This window comes from Eutrigla gurnardus, assembly GCF_963514095.1.
Source record: "Eutrigla gurnardus genome assembly, chromosome: 15".
Lineage (NCBI taxonomy): Eukaryota > Metazoa > Chordata > Actinopteri > Perciformes > Triglidae > Eutrigla > Eutrigla gurnardus.
In genome coordinates this window covers 11080364-11103467 of record NC_139938.1, presented here as the reverse complement: position 1 = coordinate 11103467, position 23104 = coordinate 11080364, and the positions used below count along the sequence as shown (strand labels likewise).

General features: G+C 42.1%; 2 protein-coding genes across 3 annotated transcripts in view; one reads left to right on the top strand and one right to left on the bottom strand.

The window, feature by feature from the left end:
* Positions 1–6929: 6929 nt before the first annotated feature.
* On the bottom strand, positions 6930–13270 carry tmem218 (transmembrane protein 218). The gene is made up of 3 exons (XM_084029512.1): positions 12798–13270; positions 11736–11838; positions 6930–7440 (listed from the first exon to the last, which is right to left on the bottom strand). The coding sequence occupies exons 1-3, from the start codon at positions 12905–12907 to the stop codon at positions 7306–7308; spliced, it is 348 nt and encodes a 115-aa protein (XP_083885638.1). The 5' UTR covers positions 12908–13270; the 3' UTR covers positions 6930–7305.
* A 1485-nt stretch (positions 13271–14755) lies between these two features.
* The window catches only part of LOC311026137 (homeobox protein PKNOX2-like), a 92451-nt gene continuing 84102 nt past the window's right edge, over positions 14756–23104 (top strand). The window contains exon 1 of one of the 2 annotated variants that reach the window (XM_084029497.1): positions 14756–14903. The gene's annotated coding sequence lies outside the window, so the exon portion shown is untranslated. The remainder of the gene's footprint in view (positions 14904–23104) is intronic. The other variant, XM_084029498.1, reaches the window with a different exon arrangement.

The window sequence follows — 23104 nt, the reverse complement described above, 5'->3', positions numbered from 1 at the left end:
TTTCAGTCCACGCTTCCTGGATGCAAGACCCGAACCCCTACTGCAGCGCCACAGACATCCAACATGTGACCTGTCCTACGCACCACTTGTTATCACCACGGAGATAGTTTTCTTCATATATTCCTTAAGCATGTGTTCCTCTTCCCTCCCTCTTTAATTTGGCTGCTCTCGGTCTCCCCATCTCCCTCCTCTTTGGGTCCTTTTTTTTCTCCCGCGGTGAGAGAACTTGGGGGGGAAACAATGATCAAAAAACAAGTTTCAGACCTCATGCTGAGCGAGTAGTGAGGGAAAGGGGACCAAGGGGTACTGTCTTGTCCAACAACATCTGTGCCATTCATTCTGCATGGGTTAAGGGGAAAGGGGGGGTTCAGAAAACAAGGCTCAGTCTAGGGGAGGAGGTGGTTGAAATAAGGGGGAGGTAACACAGAGAGGCCTGTTTTCTCAAGTCACATCACTTCCATTAATCAATGTCTGCCATGTGACTGATCAAATGCAGTTTTGATGATATTGAGCATGGCATACATTGAATAAATAGATCTCTGCTTTGATCAATTAGAGAGAGATTTCACCCAAAATTAGCAGATATGTAAAAAAAAATGCACTTGAGAAAAGTATATTCATTTGTAAAAAAGACAAACATTTCCTTCTCCTGTGTAATTTTTCGTTTCCCGTTATGAGTTCTCATACTCGGATGTAAATGATCGGAGCAGAAGAATGTTTTTCTTCCGACAAACAAAAGCCAAAATAGCTACAAAGGCTTCTCTTTCATTCACTGCGTTGCTTTAATGTGACAACTCAAGCCCCCGCTCACTCCCCAACCTCCCACCAGTCAACTAGCCAAGCAAATTTGTAGCTGCCTGTCTGCACAGTATGAGTCTCATACATCATCTTGGCTCGCCCATAAGAGGCAAACCAAGTCAACCTTGTCAGACTGTTCTGCTTTAATTTCAGACACAGTCCGTTTGCCTGGGTTGGGTGGACTCCCAGAGTGTACAGAGATTACACAGAGTTTTATCTGCCTCGAAACTCAAATTAATGGCTTCCATAAAAAAAATGGTGGTGATAGTTTTAGGCTTTGGATATTTTTCTGTCACACCGGTTCCTGTAAACCCACAATTACAGACACCTCAATGTAACTGTCTTCATGTAATGAGTTAAGAGCAATGTATTTATTTTCTTTATTACACTCTAATTGCACAATTTTACCTTTTGAAATATTTGTATGAATCAAGAATTTCACAACAGGATCGATTTGAAAGAAATCGTGCAGGTTTCAGTGCAAGCTGCCCTTCCTCCAGCTTCTATGCAACTGTGTCTCGGAAGAACACTAAGAAAAGTGGGGCTCCAACTCCAGAACCTGACTTGAATGAAGCTAACAAATCAGTCGAGGCTAAAGCGCTTCCATAGAGGTCAATTCAAGTTCAAGCAATCACACTGATTGGAGTCAAGTTTAGGTAGTAAAATAATTGAAGCTGTGTCCCATTTCTGCATCCTTCAGAGGACGAGGCTTTCCAAGTCCTGTTTGCGGCATCTTTGCCGCTCCTGTCACTCCTGTGGTTGATAAGAAAGAGCTTTACGTGATTAAAATGGAGCCAGAGATCATATTTTATTATTTTTCTAATATATTATGATGGAGAAATATGTTGCATCGCGGGTGCCATCGGCACATGATATATTTCCGGCTGAGAGAGTGTATTTCTCCCACATCTCCCGCTGCTGATCCACTCGTATTGCTTCAATTGGGCCGTGAAGCATCCATCAGTTGGACCCTAAGAATCCGGGGAAAGAAGGCTTCATGTGAAGGAGTCTTTGAAATGGGACAGATTTGTTGCAGCCGCTGTGATGCGTCCGGTCTTTCAACGTAGGATGCGGAGGCTGAATTGGGACCCAGCTTGAGTGTGCATGCACAGCGTTCATCTTTAAATGATGTGGGACACTGTGATTGGCTTATAGAAATCCAATCAGGTAAAGTGCATTTGGTGGAGTCAGATAGGGAGACATTAGGCTCGTTGGAGATGAAGTGCTCCTCGCAGGTAAAGTAGACGAGATCAGGCGGTCCTCTGACCAAAGCCCAGTAAATACGACCTCATGATGTAACACTGACATGAAAGCCACAGGTACTGTATCTTGCTCCGGGCTGAAATGAAGTAAACGCCAGTAAAACAGATGAATAACACAAATACGTAATCGAATCTGCTTCTCTTTAATAAAACCAGTACACATTAAATTCCATGTGCTGGCCACTCTTGTATAATCTATCTTGTCTCTCAGTACAATATCAAATATACATCTGCATACATAATTCATTTTTAACCAAATCATTTAATCATTAACTGCTGTAACTCAAAACCAAATTTACAAAGTAAATCCTACAAAAAGGTTTCATCCCTAAAATGTATTCTTAAATTAAATAAAAGAATTGTTACGGACAACACAAGTTAGCCAAAAAGAAAAAATACCAGGCCCATGAAAATAAAAGAGCTTAATGGAATTCAGCCATCATTTACACCTTCATGTCCTACTGAATTGTTCCCCTCAAAGCACTGACATACGTGGGGTTCAGTATGTGGACTGGAGAACAAATCGCTCATGTCACGATTGGGGGACGACTCACTCGGCCGCCGCAGTCGCCTCCTTGTGCCAGTCTATGTTGACCGGGTAGATAAGGAGCCCTCTGAGGAGGTCAAGGACAAGGACGGGACTCCGAAACCCCGACCAGAATGCACCGGGGGAAGAGTAGCCTAAACAGTACCTTAACAAGAGAGACACCTGATTCATAAACATGATTTGATGAACAAAGACTGCTGACGCCTCTATTTGCTTCAGCTAAACTCAGTTTGATCATGAAGGACGGGTTCAGTGAGCTTATGTTTTACCACTTTTGCTCAAAGAATTGTGTACCAGCATATTGATATTCAGTCATATTTGTAAATCACTTGACTTTTGTTGGTGTTGCTCTTCCGTACCTAAAGTTAGGTCAACCTAAAAGCTACTCTATGAACACGCAGGCCAGTTGGATCCGAGCAGGGACTGAGCGTGCTCCGTGGATCACTGTGGCCACCCATGTTCAACTATTGTGAACGTTTTCTTTGATCGGTGCGTCCCGTTGCCTTTCCAAGCCTGGCCAATATTCAATCATGTCTTCAACACCGTCGGAATGGAAACCCCCCCACGGGGTCGGGCTTCGGCCCGCGGTGGGGTGTCATGTCCAAGCAGCGGAGGGCTATTGGTGAGCGACCTGACCTCTAATCTCTTATCATCGGCCAACCGAGGGGCAGAGCTTTAGGGTAATTCCTTCCTGAGAGAGAGGGAGGCAAAAGGCCAAGGCAACAGCAGGATCTCAGATTGAGGATTTGGCCCCCCTAGTGTGTGTTGCAATGATAGTATCCCCTGGCCGTACACAAAAGTGCATAATAGAGCACAGCCAGGCAGCGCTGAGAAAAGAAAAAAAACTCTCTTCTTGGCCTCAAGACTGCATAGTTTGTTGCTCGGGGGGGGAGGGGGGGGACCCTCTGGTTCATTTCCACATTCTGTCACTAACTCTTTCACAGTTTAGTGAAATAGCCAGCCAGTGAACTCTGGTGTCTTCACGTTTGCCAAACATCCACTTGTTGGCTAATAAACCCTTCTTTAATCCAGGCCGATACTCAGATTCACTCCTCCACTTCTCGTTTTTACCCCGTGGAGCACTCATCAAGTTTTATTTACCAGACTTTTTGAAAAGGACTGCAAACATTGCCGTCTGCTTGATTTAACATGAACTGGAACGCATTCTACTGGGATAAGTGCATCGACTTCGCCCCAAATCTTTCATGGATATTCAGTGCTGCGGGAGCTGGGTGGGGCGGTGACGGTATCCATATCACAAGCGGAGGGCGAGATGGCTGAGGATGTGAACGGCAGGCCACAAGTTCTGCTTGAATGCATCTGAATGTGGGAGAGGAGGAGGAGAGGAGGAGGAGGAGAGGAGCACACCCCCATCTCCTCCGCAGTTTCACAACCAAGCACCCTGAGCTTTCTCCTCACACCTCCTTTCCCTCACACCACTCCCCCCTTTTCTCTCTCGCACCCGCCCCCATCTCTTTATATGTCCAGCTGGCTGCGCCACAAAGACTCCGTCTCCCAGTTTCAAATGATCCTCAAACCCCCACACGCTTTGTTCTGCTCATTTTCCCACTCCCCAGAGACAGAGTTCAGTAGCAAAAATTAAAATGAGGCGAGGATGGAGGGAGAGGGGAAGATTAAAAAGGTGAGGTGGAGTGAGAGAGCGTGTGAGAACCGAGGACTACTGTCACATCTTGGAGGGATTCGGAGTTTGCATACTTCTAGTCAGTGATGAACTGATGTACAAACAGCTTTTGCAGTGTGACCTTGACATATAAACTGCAGCTGAGTGTTCTCAAAAAGCCATCTTTGCAGACAGGAGAAAGAATCACCATCAAACATGGTCTCAACGCACGTGACAATTAAAAGAACACATCAATAAATTACAGAATAAAACATTAAAAAGGCCAAAGATGTGTACAGATCCTCATCTCAACATGTCAGCTGAGCATCTGGAGCATGGTAGGAGAAGGACAAGTAGCCGATTTTTGGGGGGCATTGATGGAGAGAAGAAGACGGTGTATCGGTTTATAAGGTGTAATATATTCAGATAAATATGGTGGTGCAAGTCCATGCAGGGCCAAGTTCAAAGTAGAACCTTAAAACCAGCTGGAGCCTGCACTGGGAGCCAGTGTAGAGGCCAGAACCCAAAGTCTTTTTAAGGATTCTGGCTGCAGCATTTGGACAAGCTGGAGACCTGAAATGGGACAGTAAGGAAGACCAGAAGACAACTACAGCAATCAAGTCTGGAGGACATAAATGTATGCATAAGAGTCTCAACGTCGTCGGTCAAATTTTAGCCGTGTTACAGAGACGAATGATGCCGTTTCGGTCATAAGTGATGGAACCAACAGGTTTCTGTGGAAGTTAAAGAGAAGAGAATATCTCAGCTGGCTGAAGCTCTCCTTCAGTCTGAGTCCGCGGGAGGCGAAGATCATGTTTTGCGGTAATCATGCGGTCAATTATAAGCAACAAGCCCCTCCAGGTTGAAAGGTTTTCAGATCCCACCCTACCCCCCGTCCCAGCCCGCTGAAACCCCCCCAGTTCCCGAGTTTGTGTGAAATCATGCGGTGGATTGTTGTGCAGAAAAAGGGACCACAGTATGGAGATGTGGGCTGGAACTAATAGGATTGGTTTTGATTCATTAGATTCTCTTTCATCATCCTGGTTGGAATTCCACTCCACGTCTCCTTGGGCTTCACACTTTTAAAATGGAAGTGGGAAGGGGTGGGGGGGAAGTGTTTGTAATTGAGCCTCTAGACTGTAAAAGCTCATTACTCTCTATGGAACCGGCAGCGTATTTATACGTCATGGAATCAGCATCATAACCATGTGAATGCAGCAGCAGTGTTTGACAACACAGTACAGGAAGTGACTCGATATTTGGCTAAATGCATCACCCAAATGGAGAATAGCCAGGCACAAGAGCAACACACATGCTTCTAAATAACAACAAAAACAAAGTTGTAGTCCAAAACACACTGGTCTTAGTAGTAGACGTGTTAAAGGTGAGTTGTGAGCGTCTCTGTGTTTGAGAGATGGATGTTGGTGTAATTAGTTGGAGACGAGTGTAATTAAACAAAACGGTCATACTCTGTTATAGAAAAATAGGTTATTATTTTATGCCGAATGATCGGCAACATTTTCCTGTTACCCTGAGTAAAGTTAGTCTGTATGCATTTAGACAAAATACATTCATTTATTTCAAAGGAAAGCATTCACTGTGTTTGCTTGGTTTCATATTGGATTACAATGGCCTGTTTAAAGTGATCATATACCAATATGTAGATGCACATTGTTCAAAGAGACGTTCATTACAACCACAACTTGAGACTTGACTTGGACTCGAGCTCACAGAACCAGCTGTAAAAGACCAAGTTGTCGTTTTCAGTCTTGTTGGACACTTAATAGGATTATCTGACACCACTATCACCTGTTTCATGAGACAAGAAATGTGTGTCTGTGAGTGTGAAGGACTCACCGAAACTCACCACATCAGTGTGATGCTACAAAGATTTTCACACTTTTTAAAGCACATCAACATCAGAAAACTGCTAATAATCAAAATAAAGGGACCAATTGGAAAGCTAAGAGACGGTGTCATAGTTCAGCCAAGTTATTGACCAGCTGAGTCTGTTTGTATATGGTATCAACATGACTGTATGATATCAAAATGAACACAATTAGAATGCTTTTCTGACACTGTGATTTAAGACTAAAAGCCAGAAGACTAATACAAACCAAGCAGATTATAAATCAAGAGATTAAAACTTTTTGATGCTCATTTTGTTGGCATTAAAGTGAAACTGTCTTCATATTTGCATGTCAGACAAACTATCCACTCTAGTTTCACCTGATTGTTTGACAACTGAATGTACTGAAAGTGATAATGTGTGTAATATCTGATCTAAAACCTGCCAATTTGCCATTCGAATTTTCAGCATTTCAGCACAGAATGAATTGGGGAAGCAGATATATCTAGATGTCAACTAAAATGGGTAGCACATCTGTCATTTTCTCACGTATGCATATTAATAAAACACTGAATAATAATGTCCAGTGATGCTAGTTCCGTGTCAACTTCTTTGTGTGGCATATTCTATAATCTGATGTTTTTCTATGTGTGATGTTACTGAAACATCATGCAGAAGAAGATACATGAATAAAAATCCATAACTTTGCTGAAGTAATCATTAGCATAATAGAGTCAAGTGAAGGAATGCATTTTATTGGCATGATTCAAATCAGCTACGGTTAATTAATTTCAGGAAATTATTCAGTGTATCAACACTGTTTATGAGTCAGTTGTGGGCTGTAGGATGCTTTTAGAATGTTCTTTTAGTGAACTGGCTCAGTGACGTGCAGTATTCCTAACAAAAAAAAATCACTGTGACAATGTATTTTTTATTTCTTTATAAAAAGGTGGCGAGAGTGTTTCAGTATATACTTAAAATAATCTTCACCTCACGTGTTAAGATTTCATTTGAAAGGACACAACCTTGTTGGAAACCTCTTCTCTGGTGGCTGTACATAAACAGTTGGCAAAGCAGAAGGAAAACACTGGCTCTCCTGCTGTTTCTGTTTGGGATTCATTCTGTAGTCTCTTTCCATGTGAAGGGAGGGCCTCTCGGCGTACCCTGCTTGTCTTAAGTTGTGTACATCAGCGGCGTGATCCCGGTGCCAGCTCTGACCCTGGCAGCTCTAGTGTGTTCTTGAGGCCTTGGCACACACTGGCTCCAGGAAATGAAAGGGGAGCAGCATGAAGAGCACCACCAGAAAGACGGCGCTCACCGACGCCAGCAGGACGTACCGGCCGATGAACAAAGTGTCCACTATCTGTGGAGAGAAGGAGTGAATACGTTCACTTTTAGGAGTTCATAGGAACGACACACTAGAGCTTTCTTGAGTAAACTTAGTAAATATAAATAGTATCCGAAACTTGAGAAAAGCATGGCTGTATTTCCTCTATTAGCCACTAGATGTCAGGAGAGGGCCTTGACAAAGGCTCTGTGTAAGGGCAAAGTGATAATGTGGCATTTTGTGAGGCCATGAATGGGCATTCTGTACACACATGCAGAAAGAAATGTCAGAAAATGCTATTTTCAGTCCCTCAAATATGGAGATCTTTTCTCTGTGTTCTATCATGCATGTCATCAAATAGAACATACATTACAAGCACTTTCAAGCACTTTATTCTAAATCCAAGCACTTTGCAAACACCACACTAAAATTCAAGTGTTTTCAAGGATTTCCAGCACCCGTACCAACCCTGATGTTGATGTCATTTGTTTTTCTAGCAGCAGCAGCGACTTAAGGTATCTGGCATTGACAGACAACTCCACTTAAGGTTGCGTTTAAACTGCCTTCTTTTAGTGATAAAGATTGGTTACTGTTGCCAACTGTGGGCTTTGAGGGAAGAGTGCATATTTGGCTACATGGATGCACAGTTAGATTTAATTTGAGATAATTCTGAAGCATAAATTGCTTAACTTGACTGCTTCATCTGCTGCGGAAGTGATGGAGACCTCAAAGACGACCCAAAATACACTTCACATGGGAATTTTGGCTCCTTAATGAAAGAAATGTGGCAGAAAAAGAAGCTAATGTACTGCTGTTGATTAAGGCAGCAGCAAAATGGATTTTAGACACCTAAAAAAAAAAAGAACATAGATAACGGCTGCACACACAAATTGTAAAGCTGTCTCACAGCAAGGTAAACCGGTGAAAATATTCTAAATATAGTGTACATTAATGGTAATGATTATTTCAGGTATATACTGTAAAATATATACTGATAAATATATACTCCGTCTGTTTCTCCATCTACTGAGGCTCATACATAAAACAGCCCACCCAGATTACAATGGGAAGCGATAAACTGATTGAATACAATCGATCTGTGCTGATACTGACCATCTCTCGGCTTACAGGTCAGCTGATCCACATTCAATACCGTTTCTTCCACACTATTGCTACAAAATTGTCTTATTACCACAGAGAATATATTTAAATGCTGCAAAAGTCTAAGAATAAAGACAGTGTATTAACCTCTCCACTTAGTTAAGAAGGAATGTGCAGTTACATCCACGTGTTACATAACATTAAGTGTGCTGGATCACTGATCAGCCAATAACCTGAGTTTAGTTAACAGGAGCAGTGTGAGGACAGAGGACGTGCCTTATGTATGACTGTACCTCCTGGTTGTACCTGTGCTGTGACCTGAATGTATCATTCAAAGCCAGTCAGCGCAACCTTCCAGACCTGGCGCTGATTCACGTATAGGACTGAGCCCTGGATGTCCAGCAGTGTATTTGAAGACATGGCATGTTTGTTGTTTCACTGCTCCCTCACAGCTGCTGGAAACTAAATGCTGATTCTGTACTGCTGGTTATTTTCTGCTCTAGATGGATGATCACACAGCTTGCCTGAGTAATGCATCACTGGACAGGTCTAAAGCAAACATGGCTGAGTGAGAACTTGCAGAAACGATAGGTCTCCTAGATTCACATTGGGGTTCCTTAAGTTAGGAGAGGGTTGGAGTTCATAAAGTTGCCTTCAATTAGATTTAATCAAGTCTTCACAGATAGCCCAGGGTCTGTGTTAATATTTACATCATGGACCATGCCGGAATATGCAAATACAAACTGAGAAAATGCCCTGAAGCCAGATCATACCAAGAAGAGTATCGGCCCTACTGCTGACTGAAGAGATTTCACAGGGTCTGGTGTGGAATGAAAGGTGTGTGTGTGTGTGTGTGTGTGTGTGTGTGTGTGTGTGTGTGTGTGCGTGTGCGTGTGTGTGTAAATCCACTGGTATCTAGGAGAGTTGCGGATGATGTATGCCGTCTCTTATGGATGCATTTAACACATCTCACTTTTTAATTTGCCAATTACACAGCAAGAAGGAACCCAAAGTGTGGGCCATGTTTTATTAATGTGCCATTGAGCGCACGGGTGGTAGCTGGCAGACGTGTGTGTGTGTGTGTGTGTGTGTGGGGGGGGGCGTATAACCCCCCTCCCTCCCTCCTTGTCTGGGACTGGCCTAATTGGCACAATGATATTTTACTTTTGTTTAACAGCAAGAGATTAGACATTACAGCCTGCACACATTCACGCACTTCCGGTCACATCTCTCTGCTTACACGAAAATGAAAAGATTTGACATCAAAACATGATGACAATGTCAACTGTGGGCAGTATTCTGGGCAACACTGTGGAACCTCAACACACCCTGGAGGAGTAGACTGAACAGCGCCCTTGTCTGGAAGAAAATCCACCTGCTAAACAACATGCGGTAAGGAGAAGGTTCCTGAATCAACACTGCACAACCACTCACAAACTACCTGATGGGTCTCGACACCAGAGAGATTATGGTCTTGAGTGGCCACAATTGTGATACCTCTCCTCAGAGCTATCGGCAAACCGAAAATGACGGACCAGAGAAAGTGGAGCAACTTCCTCGCCGCGCCAAACAACACACCTCCACCTCACAAAACAAGGCAAGCCTGGACAGTTTCCCAGTGTGTCTCAGTTCACAAATTCTGTCTGTGATGAAAAATGAGACGCGCTAGCTGCTAGCGTACGTTCCATAGCAACGGCCTAGGTATGTGCAAGCAGCCAGTCCACAAGGGCCTGTTTTATTATGTATAAATAAAAAACGAATTTACTTGGAAAGTGTCTATAACTTTCATATTGCCTTGATCGTTTTATAATAGCTGTGATATAATTACAACATTACCCTGTCATGAGCTACTGCTTAAATATACCCTCACGATTTACAGAAATAACAGGCCCCTTGATAATCACTAGAGGTTGGAAACTCAATACAAAACAAACCAATCGGTGACGACTTTTTGCTGGCGTTATAAAGTCTCATTACGAGTGATTTTACATGCGGGCTCTTTTAAACTCTGGAATCCATTTCTGAAGTAGCCATGGGTTAATTTGATCCGTTAGCCTTGTACAGAAATCCAGGAAGTCACATTGTGCTGCCTCTGTCTGTTGCTGCTCTGGTATCTGCCTTTGCACAAAGGCTATAAAATGCGAGCTCGCCGGAACAGGGCTCTGCTCTGCTATCTCTATGGGGTGGCAGCTTGCTTGGCAGATCTGGCCAGCTTATTGGCACGACCCGGAGGCAACATGAGGGGGGGGGGGGGGGGGGGGGGTTTGTTCTGTGTTGCTGTTGGACTAAGATAAAGCAGAACAGGCCTTTATGACAAGCACATACACAGACGAGCTCACGCAATGACACATCTCCTTACACGCATACAGCGCTGTGGACGCTGGCTTCTATCGGAGGTTTTATGTGGGAGAGGTTGCTGTTTATATTCACCTGCCTCAACCCTAAATAGAACCTTCGCGCTCAATCAGAGCAAATAAATGCTGCTCTTAGTTTCAACCACACATGATCTTTTGGCCCATAAAAACACTCTCAAAATATGAATTAGCCTTTGAGATCTTCAGACCTACATCTGTGACGAAGATCTATATGTTTGATATCTTATGTAGTCATTGATGAGCATGAAATGAGACAATCTTTATTTAATTTACCGTTCCTTAACGTTTCATAATGCATGAGAATAGACACTATATGTTTTTAAATATCGTTTTAAGAAGCAAAACAAGTGAACAGGAGATGGCCATGGCCAAAGTAAGCCGTTTGTTTGTGGGCTTTGAATCCTCGTTCTCACTCAGTGGTCTCTGTACCCAAAACATTTGGTCATAATGAAAGCCAAATGGCCTCGCAACAAAACTGAAAACATCCCAGGCCTGCTGTTATTTCCAACTGAAGTACATTATGTTGTCATTATGCACAGACGATAATAACACAAGCCTGTGTGTTTTTGATGCAATAAACGGTCTGAACAAGGTTTAAGAATAGTTCCTTGTCATGGATTTGGCAGGGAATACGTTTTAAATTGACTCTGCGTGTAGTGAAATGTTGTAAAACTCTCAAGTTAAAATATTTCTCCATGGTACTTGCATTTTAATATAGCACACCATACTCATTCATACGGTGTGAAGGACATGAGATATACGTTTACTTAGTTGGCAATACAAACTGTAGCAGCAGTAACAGTATCTGAGAATCGGAGTCTTTATATGTGTGTCAGATCTTTGCATGAAGCTCACCTCGATCTCTTTGAAAGGCGGATTTGTCTCCGGGCTGCGAGGGAAAAACACCAGCACTAGAGTGATGGTGAGAGCCAGCAAGAAAATGGGGATAATGCCTAACCTGGCAAGGCAAAACACAGACACACACACACACACACACACACACACACACACACACACACACACACACACACACAGTTAAAACTAAGAGGATAACATGACGACTTGCACTGCTGATTTGTGGTAAGACTTGCAGTAAATGCGGAGTTATCTGAGGATAATGTGATTATAAAGTACCAATCAAAACAATGGCATTCTTTATTGTGTTTTTTGAAGTTGTTAACTTTCCAATCAAGTGAAGAGCACCATGTTTCACCTCATTTAGACTGTACTGTAATTGCATCTTACACATGGGCACAGTGTTTGGTGTCACAGTGCATTCTACACAGAAATACGCTGACTTTAATTGTATTATGGTCCGTTGTAGCCATTGCACAAGTATTAATCAGCAGGGATTGTAAGGTCCCAGCAATTAATTAGTATAGCAGCATGTGGGTTTCATTAATTGTTTCGAAGAATTTAGGCAAGAAGTCAGGAAACAGTAGTGATTTTGCTGATCTAATGGGTAGACAACAACATATTTAGGTGGCGCTGCAACTTTTTTGTGTGAAATCCACACAAAAAAAAACATTTAAAGAAATAATCAAAAATCCATATATAACAGTTAAAGGGAGCTAATGGACTTCCATGAATCTGGGTCCACTCATCAATTTTATTTCGACTATATTATAGCTAAATAGGCGTTTCCTCCCTTAAACACACCACTGTGCTTAATGGTGAGTTAGACTAAATGAAAGATGTTCGTGGCATTTCATTGTCACGGTTTAAATGGTTTCTAATCCAGAAGGTGTGTGATTTTACCAGCTTGTAAACCAACGTTAAAAAGAGGGAGACGTTTACAGAGATGCGGCGTTGACTGGTTAATTCACATTCTCAAAGAAATCTGGACTATTCTCCATCAATAGATGCTGTTTCACCGGGTTTGTAGCCGGCGTGTGTGGAGCTGCCGTTCTCACTCACTTTGCAGATTCGGATGCTCTCAGCAGCATCGTCCCGAACACAAGCGCCGCAATCCAAACGAGCACGATGACAAAAACACCCGTACCGACTTCCAACACGGTGTTAGCCATGTTTAGTGCTTTCAATGTAGTTTCCCGTTATCCGACAGACGGAACCGTTCATTGGTAAAGTCGGTGAGAACCGACGTTCGTGGCATTACTAAGAAATACTGTAGCTAACACAATGAACGTAGGTTAGCTAACTTGAGCTACATTAGTTCACTGTACCTTCCACCGTAGTGTGGGTACGTTAGCTAAGCTAGCTGCCACTGCTAACTATGCTATACCGAGGCAGACGGTTGCCTGCTCAATGAAAACATGTAACTCGTGATGGTCGATACGAAGTTTCCCTCACAAAAAGTATATAAATGCTGTCCGTTAACCTAATTTATCTATCGCTTCGATACATTAAGCGTTCTATACCGCGTCTTCTACTTCCTGGTAACAGCAAACGGGGGTTTGATTGGATACTTGAACTCACGACTGGCCAATCATATGCGTCGGTACTGAAAAATACGACTACTGTGGCATGGGCTCCAGAACTTCACCCAACCGCTCGTCTGACTTTACATAATGCATACGATATCCATGTGTCCCGTTACCCTTCTTCTGTCTACCTCAAAGAAGCATGTCTCATACGAGGCCAAGAGTTTTGTCTTTATATCGAGAAGTATTTACTCCTTTTTATTAATCACCATCGCCACCTGCGCTTTTGACATGAAGCCATTCATTCTCTGTGTTTTCAGCCTGCCATATCCAGACGAAATTCTGGTCTCAATAAGCCTCCGAGCTCCCACCATCCCACCTGTCTCTTTGAAGCATGTAATTATAAATGCAGACCGACAGGGGGCTGGCCAGAGCCGCGATTCAAAGGCGGGCGTGCGTGCGCTGCGGTCCCGCTCGAAGTGGCGGTGCCTCTGCCTTCTTACTGGAAGAAGACGTGTTGCCTTTGTGGGACCCTCGTAAGATCCATGCATGCAGTGTTTATTCAGGATTTGGACGACAAGTCACATGGTGTGATTGGATCCGGTTTACACCATAGAGCAATCAGTCCTAAGAGTACAACGGGAACACAGCAAACCGAGACCTACACAAAACTACCAAACTGTGCATGGAGTTCAGAGTTCTCACTGTGTTTACTTGGAATTCCCTCAGATGATTCGATTTTCTTCGTAATCACAACAAAATCCACCAGAGTAAATATGGCAGGATGGACAGCAAGCAGCAATACCAACATTATATGAAACTTATGTCCAGGGTCTTGTTTGTCTTTGAACTATTTAAACTCAGACATTTGTAAACCTACAGAAAATAACCTAATTAATGTAATTGACTGACTAAAGAGAAGAAACAATGTATTGGATAAATAAATATGAAATTAACGTGTTGAAATCAGGTTTATACCTCATACATCATAACTATAATTCAGTAGTAGGCGAGAATTAATGCATTTAATTGCAAAATCAACAAAGTTATTGATTGTGTTTCTTGCAACAAATAATAGAAAACCCCTGAAATGTATAATCTCTCTTGTGGGCTAAAAGTCATTGAAGATTGTTGACACTTTGTCCTCACCCTCACAGCCTCTGTCACACACAGCGTTCACATCAGAGATGTCTCGTTCTAAATCTGGAAGCAAATAGAATGACTGACACGTTTTAAAAATAGTACTGACTAAGTTACTTTATTTGTTGAGACATATCTTGTATAGGTGTGTTTGACATTGAAAATTCTGGTTAATGACATCTTTTAATTCAAGCATATCAAGAAAAAACAACTTGTTTATTTGGGGAGTCATCACCTCGGAGTCATTGCTTACAAGCTGAACTTCCCACACGACCTGAACGCTCATTTTGTCTTTCTCCTAAACCGATGTGACTCGTGAAGCCCCGCACGTGATTGCCGTATTTCCCACGGACACTGGAAGGCATCAGCAGGCCGGTGTTGGGAAAACGGGGAGCGGAGATGGAGGTGGGAGGGGCCTGGCATGGCTGACGTCACCGGCTGTGTGGAGGAGTATAGGCTGTGCTGTCAGCCCAGTGTCAGTCTGATGAAGATTGGCATGCAGGTAAGCTGTCATTCATTTTCAATGTCAGTGCATGGGAGCAGGGCTTTACCACTTCAGCGTCCTTTTTCCCCTTCCCCCCCCTCCTCCTCCCCCTTCATTACAAAAGGCAGGACATTATTCATACAGTCAGACAGCCAGCCAGGCCAGAGGGAGAGAGAGAGAGAGAGGGAGAGAGAGGGAGAGAGAGAGAGAGAGAGAGAGAGAGAGAGAGAGAGAGAGAGAGAGAAGGAGGGAAAGAAAGAGTGAGGGAGGGAGAGAGAAGAGAGTGAGAGAGGGAGGGGGAGGGGGAGTAGAGGAGGGGGAGAAAAAAGAGAGAGGGAAAGGAGAGGAGATGCATTTTTGTGCTGGACTGAAAGACCAGTGGATTTTTTTTTTTCCTCTTTTGCTTGGCGCTGCGTTTGGATTTAAAAAATGTGTTGGTAATGTTTGTGACGCACGTATCTAGGATGTGTTTTATTTAGCGGCGGATGTTTTTTTGTGCAAAAAGGTTGTAATTTTAGAGAATAATAATAACAATAGTGAGCGGAGGACAGAATGAGCGCATAGCTGCAGGCGGCTGGCGTTTTATTACGGCTTTGTCAGTTAGCACCTGAGTGCGACGCCGCATTGTGATTATGCCTTCGTTTTCCAACGAATACTGGTATAATGGTGTCGACCTTCGGTGCAAAACAAAAACAAATGTATTGTTTTATAATTATTTTTAAATGATGAAGTTACATGGTGTTTTGATTCGAGTGAAATGCTTTTATTTGGACTGGCGTAAAATGATTAACTCGCGTGTTTGAGCCAAGTTAATTCAGCAGTTTTCTTTATTTATCATACATGTTATTACAGTAGTGGCACTGTGTGTGTATTTGTGTTTGTTTTTTGTGTGACAGAAACAAATTACCACATCATGTCAAACTGAAGAAAATATATATCACCTTTGGCTGGAAATGTAACCTTATTTTGAGTGAGTGATTTAAATAGCTTCGGTTTTGTGTATAATATATATTTTTTTGCTTAGATGTGTAACTTTGACAGGCGCCTGTCTTCATTTTCTCCTTGCGGTTCATGAACACCAGTTCTTCAAAGTAAAACAGAATCGTTTTTTCTACAAAGCTAATGTCTTGCATTTATTCCAGAACAATCCAAAGCAAAACAACAAAAACAACAAAAACCAACAGCTATTTTGCTCACTTGTCTGCATTTAAAAATTCAAACAGGGAGTGTAACCGTCTCTGTGTGAAGTGTTTCTAAAGCTCAAACTATGTGCATCTCGGTGAGCTGTAATGTTTACTCCCAGCCTTCCCTGCCCTGCAAAAACCTCTCCACGCTGAACACTGGCCGTCTTTGTGTGCCACTCACCACTTTCTATTTCAGATGACTACTTTATTCCACAGTGACTGTTTCACTCACAGGAGACGTTTGACTGGCATGAAGTGCCGTCAGCGTGATTTGATGGAGGCTGTGTGATTTTAAATGATCATTTAGTTTAAAAAAAAACAATCTTATTTTTATAAGTCAAACCAGCTCATCTGTTCAGTTCGGCTTTGAGCTCTTCCCCTAAAATGCCACATACGTGTGCTTATACATGGATTTAGTAAACACATTTGGAGGGAAAAAAATCAGGAAATAAAAGTCCAGTATTACTTAACTGTTTCAGCGTTATTTTTCATTTGTCAGTGGTACTAACGCTATTATAACGTAGTGAAGGCCCCCTCGCAGCAAAGACAATAGTGTTGGCTTCAGGAGTACATTAGCTTAATTAAATATGCCTCAACCATTTGTTTACGAATCATCTGCTTCCCTGAGAAATCACAATGGTGATTTAGACCACTTTAGCTCCCTCCGTCAAACACATTCGGCAGGTGCAGAGTGCTGAGTTTAAAATCCCACGAGGAGCTAAACTCGCACCCCCCTGTGAAAGTAAACGCTTTGAGAGACCCTGTTGTCGCTGCTGTGAATCGCTGTTGACAGACCAAAAGAAGGCCTGTTTCCTTTTACGTTATTCAAATGATTGTGCACCTTTGTCAGTGTCTCAGAGTGGTAGGATTCAGCTGGGAATGAATTTTGACAGTGCACACACACACACACACACACACACACACACACACACACACACACAGGAGTCACAATGCATCACTACTAATGGCTCTCAGTGATGTGTATTCTTTGTTGTCATCTACCCCACACGAGTCTACATATTGTCAGATAGGGATAATGCCAATTGAGTTTATCCCCAAAACCCCGCTGAGATCTTAATTGATGATTTGTGTCATTGGACAAGCAGCCCAGGGGCAAATTTGCTGCTGCAGAACTACTCTGACAGTATTTGCATATTCCCATTCCTGCTATATGGGCAAATTACATGATGAGGTGTGATGCTGTGCATTCCTGCAGCTTTTGGGGGGATAATCACTAATAAAGTGATTCAGTCACACTAAATGAAGGAAGTAAACAGAGCGAGGAGAGCATATGTTACAAACCAATTTAAGCATTTATGTATGGCCATAAAGCAATCGAGGAAATTAAACCCTGAGCAAATGTCTTGGCATTTCCTTCGCCTTTGCCTTTAAATCCGCCCTGCATGGTGCCGAAGAAACCAGATTTATTTTCCTTTTTAGTGTCGTGTAAGGCTAACAGGCCTTACTTTGCAAGATCCCTTTTCTTAGCAATCCGATTGTGAGATGTCTAATTTGTTTTGTAGGGCCTCACTTTATTCAATCAGGCAGCAAAAGGCGAGAGGATGTTCAGAATTATTCATAGGCCTTTCGTCTGCTGGGTATCCTCGGAGGAGTGCATCTAGGTCCTGTTCCGGGCCCGTAGGCAATGTGATGTAGGCTAGTTTTCTCGTGTTCAGTAGAGCAGCAATCCTTAAGACAATTGTGTTGTATTGCATGTTGTGGGCCGTGTCCGGACCCTCACAGGTCATGCCCACTAAGCTTGCTTGATCCCTATTGCTCTCAAGAGGAGACAGAGGCCTGTTTATACCGTCAGACAGCTCAGCTTAAGGACAGCCCTCGCATGCTTACCCTTGCTCATTCCGCAGCCAGTGCTGCGTTGGCATGGCTCTAAGTAAGCCACCAGGGAGCAGGGTCGGGGTAGATGGATTGGCTTGATTTATGCTCCAAGAGGAGCAGCAGGCAAATTTAATGATCCTCCATACTGTCAACATCACAGAGCTTTGTTCCTGGAAGGACGTAGAGATGTCATATATGTGGTTTGAAAACTGCAGTCAGACAGTGAGCTTGTTGTGTTATACAGTAGCACAATGGCTGAAGTCATTAAAAAATAAATGTCCCCCATGTATGAAATAGATAAAAACATTCATCAATTTGTTTTTTATGGATTAATATCAGATTATTTATCATTATCTAATAAATACAACTCTATAGAAATGTGGTTTTGTTGCCTAATCCTCAGCAATTGGTTTGTTGTATTGCTCTGGTGTCAGATTGATGACACAATATGTACAGTAATATATATGCCACTAAATGATTAATCATGATTAATTGATCCATATTGAGATTGCTATTATTTATCGCGATTACAGTATTTTGTGATTGCTTACACACTCGTTGCAGAATTTGGCTCCTTGTGTCGACTCTTCACACAATAAGAGACAACACTGGGAGGAAACATCTCACTTCTGTGACAAAATGAAACTACAATCAAAACCCCATAATCCGTTTCCAAAATGGCATTTTTGCAACAAAATGCTGCATATGTGCGACATTTGAATGAGCAGCATCAAGCAGCAACACTGATGTTCTTTATACCAAACGCTGCTGTCTGTACTACTTTGTCTACAGGAAGATTGTTCCAGTGCAGAACATCTCACATTTCAATGAACACAAAAAAAAAGCTTCAGAAAAAAAAAAAAAACAGTTTATTTTTCTTTGCTATTGCAAGTTTTACAACACCAGAAGAATTACAGCATAATAATCAATACAATATTTTACTGTAAACTCACTGGAGCAAAAGTAATTATATTAAAATGACAATATAAAAAATGGTTGGATGGTTTTGTATCCCACTTTCTGTATGTCTGTGTGTCATCCTCTTCCTCTCACTGCCTCCATGTGTGCAAACTTCACACCACAGAGGTGACGTTACCTGACGGCTATTTTCATGCTAAGGCTGATTGGTGTTCAATACTGTATTTATTGATTATAGGGACAACATATTGACTTCCATGCTCTGCTCAATCCCTGCTAATTAACACATCTGCATCAAAATAAGACTTAAAATAAGATTTTTCCTCAGCTGAATTCAGGTCATAGTCAGCAGACGAGGAAAACGAGTCACATATCACAGTCAGTCGTGCTCATTTAATTGTGGGAAGCCAAAATCATGATCACGACTAATGTCGGATATAATGCGCAGCTCTAAAGCAGATGACGTTATTGATATGTAAAACAATGAACCTCCCCTCAGTGCCTTCACAATCACCTGTAGTTTGGGACAAATGAGATATTCTGTCATTTTTACTTCATATAATGAATCAGTGTTCGTCAGTGTGGCTTTGCTCAGCTCTCAGTGTGTCATCCAAACATATTCTGCTGAGAAGAAGACGAGTCTTCATGTGACTCAGTGATTGATTGGACTAGAGCACATTTCATTGAACGGCAGACAGTCAGAAATGCTCTTTTCCACACAATAATGTGCGATGTGTGGTTGAACAGTGAACGCCACAGCATGGAAGTAGTCATACAAAAGCTTTAGTCATTAGGTAATGATTTTAGCATCAGTCTTCTGATTGCATTCCTTTTTTAGATGGAGGAAATGAAAACCCAGCAGGGACACATTCCATAAACTAAGTCGAAGTCATGGCATAGAAGGGAGGACTCCAACACGGCTTGTATTTTTTTTCCACCAGCAGGATGCACACAGTGTTTACTGTGGGGGGATTTTCAAAGACGTGTAAGAAGTAGGCTATTTCCACTCTCTCATGTCTTCAGCATCCACAGTGTTTGTATAAATTGCTTTTGATGTCATTACTTTTGCGTTAAAAACAATTAAAAACATATATTTTTAGACTTCAGTGGTATTATTCAAGGATCAAGCACAAAATCAAATTAGCAACAGCTTATTATATATTCTGCATTTAAAGTCCTATAACAAGACTCCGAACCTCATTGTGCCGTTGGTTCTTATCTCTGGTGGAATGTAGATAATCCTAATAAATGAGTAGAGCTTCACACAGAGAAATATGAAGCCTGCCAGCAAATCCTGAATTTATTATATTTGAGAGTCCTGGTAACAGCTGAGTTGGGTGAGGTTCAAAATATTTGATTTGAATTCAACAGCAGATCATAGCGGAGAAAATCCCACCAAGCACTGTGTGGCTGCATATTTGTGCTTCCGTCCAAAATGAATAAATGCATGGGCCAAAATGGGGTCAGTGCTATTGAAAATGTAAGTCTTTTTAAAACATACTTTTGAGTGAAATGAAAAACAAACTCCTGATTAATGCGCATTTCATTCAGCAATATATTCTTCGGAAATGAGCACCGCTTTTATGATTTTTGAAGCTTAATTCGAACCATAAAGAACAATAAGCGAATTATACCACGGCCATGCGACTCCACGTCACCAGCACGAAGCTAAAGGTGGAACAGCGTTCGTGTGATGATGCTTATTCATCTCATTTATCCACTTGTTACCAAACGTCTTTTTAAAGAAACGTAAAATCTTCAAAATTCAAAGTCGGAATGTTTACTGCCGTGTTTTATATCGTCAAACTAAACGTTAAAATCTCTTAAGCTCATGTTGACCACAGACCTTATTTCAGGCATCTAACCAAAATCACATAAAAACACAGACTTTGAAAGGAGGGAACAGGAAGTGCAAACATGCGGATTCATTTCCGGTTTTAAGACTCATGCAGCACCAACTTAACGCCATATGCTCTAACAATAAGTGGCACTGGCTTTCTCTTGCCAGAACCAAATGTATGCTTGCAGCTTGACATCTTTAGCAACATATACATTTTAAAACATTTTTTAGGTTGATGACATAATAAAATATGGAATCCGATGTTCACAAAATCTCAATCGATGGTTCAAATGCAACAAAAAAGAAAGTGTTCATTAGTGTAGCCCTATTGAGATCGCTTTCTTCCATATGTACAGGAGCATTGTCTTCTACCATCATCTCCAAGGGTTGGTTTGATTTTGGAGTGGTGAGGAGCTGTGGGGGCTTGCTCACAAAAACAACAACAAATTAAAGCACAATCTGTAGTTCCAATAATCATCACAGAGACGGCAAATGTCTGTATATCTCCACGGCAACGGTTCTGAAAATCAAAGCTAAAGTGCTTTAAACCTGCATTCTCTCTGCTGGGACGACCCCTCTGGTTGCAAAAATAACTGATTGTATAGAATTCTATGAGAAAATGATCCTACTTTTCACTTGATGTATTATCTCATGAGTTTATGGTCTCAATTGGTTTCAAGTCTTCTTCAATCCAGCATGATGTTCATTTAGTAAATGATGGTCCATTTAGTCAAACAGACCAGAAAGTAGGGGATGCTTTAGGGCGGGGCTACCTTGTGGTCGCTACCACGGCTTTGATACCTTCGCTAACACTCTAGCAATGCAATTAGCTACTAAGATAACTTAGGTTTAAAGTTTACCTTGAGTTATGGAAGATAACTGTTTTTTTAAGTTTGATCTTTTTGGCAATGTTTGCCTTCATTTGACAGACAGTGGAAAGGGTAGAAAGGGAATGACCTGCAGCAAAGGGCCATTAGTCAGACACAAACCTGGGCCACTGCAGGACTCAGCCTTAGTGTACTAGGTAGCAACTCTAGCAACTTTGATAACTGCTTCAGACCACAATCCAGATGGATCCAGATCCAGTAAGGTTGCTGCTCGGGGTGCCGCTCTGCTGCTTGTGGTCATCAGATCCATCCGTTGCTCCTCCACAGTCCAAATATGGTCACTTCCTTCACTGGTTGCAAAGATTCCAAGAAGATGACGGCCAAAATGCCAAACTTGAGGCTTCAAAATCGTAGTCCACGAACCAACGGATGATGTCACCATGACTACGCATTAGTGCATTCTAATTCCCATCTCGCTGTTTGGTCAGTGACCCTCGCCGTCTGATACCGATACCCTTTAGCTTCTGTTTCAGATGCAATCTTAGCTTCAAACTAACTCTTGTGTAAAAGAGTCGTTGGTCAGTCAAGTTAATGTCAATCACAATCTTTTCCTAACTCTAAGTAGTTGATTCCTAATCCTAAATTCCTGTGAAGATAATTTATTTTTAAAGACACCGTCACTGATACGTGCAAATGTGACGCTACAGGGGAACTTAGATCGTCATCGTTTGAAGCGTTGCACGCCTGACCACGCCCTGTATTCCACCAGTTTGAAATGAGAATATGTGCGGTGCCGTTTTTTTGCTGGCGCTGGACACATGAAGGGGAGTTTAAGATTATTCATTTGCATCTACTACCCACATTGTAATGACACAAAGCTGGATAAAAATGGCAAAATATCCCCTTAAAGCTCAGTGGTTTCATACTGCAGGTTTAGCTCCAGCTGTTTTTCAGCACTGCAGTGCTGCTGCCAGCAGGAAAGCTGCTGTTCCTCTGTGAGTCAGACTTTTATTGCCAAGTTGAAGACAGACAAAGTACACATCAGCCACGCTAACTTATATTACTGTTTTGCACTTTTTGCATCTCTGACCACCTCCTGATGTTGTTTCTTTTCACTCTCGGGTACATTTTCACCAGATGAGCTTCAGCATGAGACAGGTTGGTGCCCGAGACATGAGGCGACATATGAAAAGTCTGGAATAGAATAAAAGTTCGCCACTTTGAAATGGTGGTAGATGGCCTTTTAAAAATAACCCTACTTTGATTATTGGCAGAGAAGTCCATTGAAGTCTGCTGCACTTTGAATAGAAACGCAACAACGCTAACATTGTGACCTCCAAAAGGCTATTTACTGGAGCAAGGCTCCATTTTTTCAGAATCCTCTCCAAAGATGTTATTGGAGTGTATTGCTCTTTCTGCCACTCACTCCTCATCTGAATGTCGAGACTATTGCACTCCAGGACACCATTGATCTGAAGGACAATATTTTTGCTCAGTCTATAACTGCTCTGCTTTATTTTGACATTAGACTTAACAAAAAAAAAACATCTTTCTTCCTTCAAATCCATTTGTATACCTAATCTCCTGGTGGCTTTTGCAGATGTCGGGTGAAAC

Bases quoted from the DNA above. Each gene is read 5' to 3' on its own strand.
- tmem218 (XM_084029512.1), bottom strand. From the start codon at position 12,907: ATGGCTAACACCGTGTTGGAAGTCGGTACGGGTGTTTTTGTCATCGTG. The intron at 11,839-12,797 runs GTGAGTGAGAAC...TTGCCTTGCCAG, and splicing joins AGAGCATCCGAATCTGCAAA to GTTAGGCATTATCCCCATTT. The intron at 7,441-11,735 runs GTGAGCTTCATG...TTCTCTCCACAG, and splicing joins CGCCTTTCAAAGAGATCGAG to ATAGTGGACACTTTGTTCAT.